The following is a 7,132-nucleotide window of genomic DNA, read 5'->3' on the forward strand; positions in this document are numbered from 1 at the left end:
GGGGGGGGAATCGGAGGGGTAGACGAACCATGAGAGACGATGGACTCTGAAAAACAAACTGAGGGTTCTAGAGGGGAGGGGGGTGGGAGGATGGGTTAGCCTGGTGGTGGGTATTGAGGAGGGCACGTTCTGCATGGAGCACTGGGTGTTATGCACAAACAAGGAATCATGGAACACCGCATCTAAAACTAATGATGTAATGTAGGGGATTAACATAAGAATAAAAAAAACTAATGATGTAATGTATGGTGATTAACATAACAATAAAAAATTAAAAAAAAAGAAAGTTGTATCATTGAGTGGAATAAGCAAGCCACAAAACAGTGTGTATAATGTGATCCCATGTTTGAATGCTTGATCACAGGAAAGAAGCTGGGAGGCCTGTGCTGCACAGTGATGACGTGGAAGTGCCTGGGTGTCCACGGTGAAAAGCGGTAACGAGCTGGTGGGTGACGCACCTGTGGCACCTAGGCCCGTCCAGCCCCGCACGCATGGCCCTCGCAGACTACCGCGGTGGTCCGGTGGCCCTCCGAGGCTGGGACTGGCCCGTCTCCCTCCTGCAGATGAAGACTGGGGTACAGAGCAGGAGGGACCTTTGCACAAGGTCACGTAGAGGGGGTAAGGAGTAGAGCTGGGATTTGAACCCAGGCATTCTGCTCAGGAGAGCGCATTCTCATCAGGCCCCCTCACACACTGTGTTGAATGTCTCTCTAATGTCTGAATTCTGCATACTGAACGTGCTATTTTTATAATCCTGAGAAAACAATAAGGAAGAGCACACGAGGGAGGGAGCAGGGAGTACTCACATGCTGATCGGAAAGGAATGCTGATTTTGCCCTGGATGCTGCTGATCACAACAATGTGGCCTTGTCGTCTTTTGATCATGGAGGGCAGGAGCGCTAGAGACAGACAGCGGAGCTTTAGAGACGACTTTTCTTGTGGTCACGGCAGCTAACGCTGACAGGAGGTGACCTCGCTTATTATATGCACTCAGAGCCAGGGAGGTGACGGGGAAAGCTCCGCGGGGAGCACCACGCTGGTTGGAAGTCTCAGGCCTCCTGCACCCAGCAGACCACCAGCAGGAGGGAGGAGGCCAGCAGAACAGTGGGCAGGAGGCAAGGAGGGAGGCAGGCAGAAGCCCAGTCCCTAGGAACAGTCAGCTTGGTCCCCTTCTCTAGGGAGAGCCTCTCCCCTTGAGTGATATCTGCGGCTGGGCACAAAAATGTCCCCTTTGTATGGGCTTCCAAACACCGTGAAAAGGAAATGGATACAATGCTGTGCAGATAAGCTGTCACTGAGGAGAACACCCTGGTTTAAGGCTAGAAAGCAGATAAAAAAAATGCAAAGGAAAGCCTGGAGAAAACAAACCGCCAAGCTGTAATGCCAACACCTATTCCAGGGTAAAACAGACAGCGACGGGCAACGTCTGGCTAAAAAGCAATCGAGTAAAGTACGAAGGGTGCCAGCATACAGTGGTCTTTTTGCTTTTACTTCAGGACTACTACCTTTCGTTAGAGCAACTGGGCCAAAGTAGTTCGTCTCCATGACTTTCTTATCCACGTCCGTGGCGGTGTCCACGATGGCGCCGCGGTAGCTGATGCCGGCGTTGTTGAGGAGCACGTCCACATGGCCGAAGCGCTGCAGGATCTCCGCCGTTGCTGCGACAATGGCCCCAGGGTCGGCGAGGTCAAAGGTCACTGTGTAAGGCCGGTGTGTCTGCACCTGGTCAAAGAGGGCAGAAACCAGATGCACCTTCAGAGGGACAGGCATGTGAGCCATGTGTCCCTGCTCCGAGTGCCGTGAGCAGCCCACTGGGCGTGACGTGACCCAGGCTCTAGCACCGCTCTTCTGAAGAAATGTGGCCCGGAGCTTCCTGCGTCTGGTGCTCACACCCGACCTGGGCAACTTCTCCCCTGAACTGAAAATGAGTCGTAGAGCCAGGCTCCCCTGCCTGCCTCGGGCCAGCACCATGCTGTACGTCGTCATGATGCTAAACAGTGCCCCTCCTGACAGGGGCTATCCTTCTCTGGCTGTCCTTTTTGTTCATTTGTTCATGAAACTTTTTTATAGATATCTCCTGTGTGCCAGGCACTGCGGACAGGGCAGAAAGCAAGAAAGACATGGTTCCTGTCTTCCAGAAGCATACCGTCCAGTGAGGAAGACAAATTCTGTAACTGTAAAGAATATCATGAAGAAGTATAAGATGCTAGAGAAATGAATAACTGAGCCATCTAACTTACAGGGCTTCCCAATGGACATGAGTTTAACAAGAGATTAAAAGGAGGGGTGGGGATGTGAAATCAGAGAAGACGGCAGAGTTGGAAGTGCCAGGAATCTGTCTTTCCACCTGGATGTTGTACTGGCAGAAACTCTCTGGAGCGACAATTTTGGAACTCTGGAGTCTAACTGAATGCTTGCAGCTTGCAGGGCAGTGCTTGCCTGGCACATTATAGATAATTTTGGTCCATTCTACCTATCACCTTGGTGGTAGGCTTCCATCCCCCATCCCCGCATCCCTGTGGCAGGCAGCTATAGGAAAACCCATACTTCTGGGGCAGGGTGAGGGAGCCAAAATAGGCAATAAGGACCTTGTCTTTTAAAAATCAGGGTTGTGTTCTGGTGATGGATCACTGAGGTGCGGCATGGAGGCAAGTTGAATTATTTTAACCACCACTGGCTAAAATGGTTTTCAATAGATTTAAAGGAGTTAACACCTGTTGTTTTGATATTCAAAAATATAAATAAATCCCCAGAAAACATACCTGAGGAAGCCCAGATGATGGACTTACCAAAGATTTTTAAAACAAAGGTCTTAAAAGATCCTCAAAGTGCTAAAGGAAGACATGGACAAAGGCAGAAAATTGATGTATAAACAAAATGAGTATCATTAAAGAAATGCCATCAAAGAAACCAATTATAAAAAAAATTCTGGAGCTCAAAGTACAACTTCCGAAATGGAAAATACACTACAAGTATACAAAGCACATTTGAGCAAGGAGAAGAGCGAAGCAGTGGAACGGAAGAAAGGACAACTGAAATTACTGAGTCTGAGAACAAGAAAAAAGAATGAGGAAAAGTAAACAGAGCCTAAGGGATCTGTGGGACACCATCAAGTGGATCAATAAACACACTGTGGGAATCTGAGGAGAAGAGACAGAGAGACGGGTGGAAAGAATATCTGAAGAAATAATTGCTGAAAACTTCCCAAACTTTATGAAAGACATGAAAACTACACATTCAAGAAGCTCAACACCAAACTGGATAAATTCAGAGGCCCATACGGAGACACATTATAATCAGTCAAAAGACAAAAAAAAAAAAAAAGAGAGAGAGAGAATCCTAAAAACATCAAGAGAGAACTACTCTAACATAAAAGGAATTCTCAGTAAGATGATGAGCTGATGTCTCATCAGAAACCTTGGAGGCCAGAAGACAGTGGGTTGATAAAAGGGTTGAAAGAAAAAAAAAACTGTTAACCAAGAATTCTGTATCTGGCACAACTATCCTTCAAAAAATGAGGGAGAAATTAAGATTCCCAGATGAACAAAAGCTGAGGGAGCTAGTTACCAGTAGACCTGCTCTGCCAGAAAGGCTAAAGGGAGTCCTTCAGGTTTGAAATGAAAGCAAGGTGGACAGTATAACTTGAAGCCATATGAAGAAGATATAAAGATCTCTGGTAAAGTAAATACACAGGCAAGTATAAAAGCTACTATTGTTGTAATTTTGGCTTGTAACTCCACTTTTTACTTTCACCTTATTTAAAAGACAAATGTGTTTGAAAACTATTATTAATCTGTTAACGGGCCAAGCACTGTATGAAGATGTAACCTGTGATGTGAATAACAGAAACGGGGGAGGACAGAGCTGTAAAGCAGAAATTTTGTATGCTACGAATCCCCTTAGAAACCACACAACAATAACTATAAAATATGCACATGAGGAAATGAGAAGGAAATCAAAAACATTTCACTACAAAAAAACCAACTGAACACAAAAGACAGTAATGTAGGAAGTGAGGGACAAAAAAAAGCTATAAAGCACACAGAAAACAAACAGCCAAATGGCAGAAGTTCCTCCTTACTAATAATTACTTTAAATATAAACAATTTAAACTCTCTCATCAAAACACTGATAGCTGGAATATTTTTTCAAAATCCAACTATATGCTTTCTTTAAGAGACTCATTTTACATCCAAAGATACAATTAGGTTGAAAGTGAAAGGATGAAAAAAGGTTATTCCATGTAAATAATAACAAACAGAGAGCTGGAGTGGCTGTACTAATATCAGACAAAATAGGCTTTAAATCAGAAAAGGACAAAAGGACCAAAAAGGACATTATGTGCAGGCATACCTCAGAGACATTGTAGGTTTGGTTTCAGACCGCTACAAGTACCGCAAATATCTCAATAAAGCAAGCCAGAGGAATTTTCTGGTTATCTTTACCCTATACTTACTCTATTACTTATTATAGTCTATTACTTATATAGAAGTTATCTTTACCCTATATTTAGTCTATTACTGTGCAATAGCATTATGTCTAACAAAATGTACGTATCTTAATTTAACAATATTGCTATAAAGTGTGAACCAACATCTGAACTTTCAGTGAGTTGTAATCGCTGATCACAGATCACCATAACAAATTAATAATGGAAAAGTTTGAAATATTATGAGAATTACCAGAATGTGACACAGAGACAGGACACAGAGACATGAGGTGGGCAAATGCTGTTGGAAAAATGGCACTGATAGACTAGATCAATACATGGTTGTCACAAAACCTTCAATTTGTAAAATACACCATATCGGCAAAGCACAATACAGTGAAACACAGTAAAATAAGGTAAGCCTGTAATAATAAAAAGGTATTCATTATAGCAAAAAAAAAAAAGGTAGTTATTGTAAATATTTGTGTACCTAATAATAGACTCTTAAAATATATGAAGCAAAAATCAATAGAATTGAAGGGAGACATAGTTCTATAATAATATTGTGATATTTCCATGTTCCATTTTCAAGAGTGGACAGAACAACCAATCAGAAGATCAATTACAAAATAGATGACCTGAATACTATAAACCAACAGGACTGAACAGACGCATATAGAACATCCCACCCGACAACAGCACGACACACATTCTTCTCAAGCACACATGGAACATTCTCCAGGATAGACCACATGTTAGGCCACAAGACAAATGTTAACAGGCTGAAAAAGACAGATATCATTTAAAGCGTCTTCTTCAACCACAGTGTGATGAAGCTAGAAATCAGTAACAGAAGGTAAACTGGAAACCCAGTGGAAATTAAACAACACACTCTTAAAGAACCAGTGACTCAAAAGAAATAACAAAGGAAATTAGAGACTATTTAGACACAAATGAAAATGAATACATAACATACCCAAAGTAATGGGATGCAGTGAAAGTAGTGGTAAGAGGGAAATTTATACTATGAATGCCTACATTTAAAAAAAAAAAAAAAGATCTCAAATCAATAATATAACTTTACACCTTAGGGAACTGGAACAGAGTAAAACTAACCTGAAAGCTAGCAGAGGAAGGAAATAAAGATTAGAGAGGAGATAAAAATAGAAAGTAGAAATAAAGAAAATCATGAAACCAAAAGTTGGTTCTTTGAAAAGATCGACAATTTGAGAAACCATTAGCTAGACAAAGAAAGAGAGGATAGAGCGGGTCCCTACCTAGACAAAAAAGGTTATAATACAATGAACAATTGTATGCCCACAAATAAGATAACCTAGAAGAAATGAACAAATTCCTTGAAACGCACAAATTACCTGACTCAAGAAGAAATAGAAAAATCTCAGCAGACACAGAACAGTTAGAGAGATTGAAGTAATAACCTAAAACCTCCCAACAAAGGAATGTCAGACAGCAAATGGCTTCACTGGTGAATTATTTTACCAAACTTTAAAGAAGAATTAACACCAACACTTCTCATACTCTTCCAAAAAACTGAAGAAGGAGAGAATACTTCTTAACTCAATTCTGAGAGGCCAGCATTACTCTGATACCAAGTCCAGATAAAGACATCACAAGAAAATTACAGACCAATATCCTTTATGAATACAGATGCTAAAATCCTCAACAAAATACTAGCAAATCAAATTCAACAGCATACTGAAAAGATTATTCACCATGAACAAGTGAGATTTATCCTAGGAATGCAGGGGTGGTTCAAATCAATCAGTATATCACATCAATAGAACAAAGGAAAAAATTACATCATCATGTCAATTGATGCAAAAAAGAGATTTGACAAATTCCAACCACCCTTTAATGATAAAAACCCAGAAAACCAGGAATGCAGGGGAAAGTCCACAACATGGTAAAGGATGTTTATGAAAAACCTACAGCTAATATATGTTCAATGGTGTAAGATAGGAAGTGTTCCCCCTATGACCAAGAACCAGACAAGGATGCTTGCTTTCATGTAGGTATTCAACACAGTACTAGGGTTGTAATCAGAGCACTTACACAAGAACAAGAAATAAAAGGCACCCATATTGGACAGGAAAAGGTACAACTTTTCACAGATGGCAGGATCCCATATATAGGAAATCCCGAGGAATCCAGAGAAAGCCACAGAGCTAATGGAAGTCAGCTTAGCAGAGTTGCAGTTACCAGAACAACACACACACACCAGCTATGTCTCTATACACCAGCAATGAATAATCTGAAAAGGAAATTAGGAAAGCAAAATTTAGTTAGGAATAAATCGAACTAAAAAGGTCAAATTTTTATATGCTAAACACTACAAAACATTGCTGATAGAAATGAAAGAAAACCTAAATACATGCAAAGACATCTCACGTTCACGGACTGGAAGACTTAACACTGTTAAGTAGTCAATACTACCCAAAGTGATCTACAGATTCAATGCTACCCCTATCAAAATAATTGCATGTTTTGGAGGAAATAGGAAAAAAAATCCTAAAATCCATATGGAATCTCAAAGGTCCCTGCATAACCAAAACAATATTGAAAAAAAAAAAAGGAACACGGCTGGAAGAGTCACACTTCCTGATCTCAAAACTTACTGCAAAGCTACAGCAGACAGTGTGGGAATGGCATAAAGACAGACACACAGACCAATGAAATAGGATG

At 41.2% G+C, this 7,132-nt stretch overlaps 1 protein-coding gene across 2 annotated transcripts in view; it reads right to left on the reverse strand.

The window, feature by feature from the left end:
• The window catches only part of DHRS7B (dehydrogenase/reductase 7B), a 60,523-nt gene that overhangs the window by 6,857 nt on the left and 46,534 nt on the right, over positions 1-7,132 (reverse strand). For both annotated transcript variants that reach the window (XM_006746617.3, XM_081805568.1), the window contains exons 4-5: positions 1,506-1,722; positions 807-899 (exon numbers count right to left, since the gene is read on the reverse strand). In XM_006746617.3, coding sequence (XP_006746680.2) covers positions 807-899; positions 1,506-1,722 — 310 coding nt within the window. The remainder of the gene's footprint in view (positions 1-806; positions 900-1,505; positions 1,723-7,132) is intronic.

The sequence above is a fragment of the Leptonychotes weddellii genome, chromosome 15, assembly GCF_054177405.1.
Source record: "Leptonychotes weddellii isolate Sample4059 chromosome 15, ASM5417740v2, whole genome shotgun sequence".
NCBI lineage: Eukaryota > Metazoa > Chordata > Mammalia > Carnivora > Phocidae > Leptonychotes > Leptonychotes weddellii.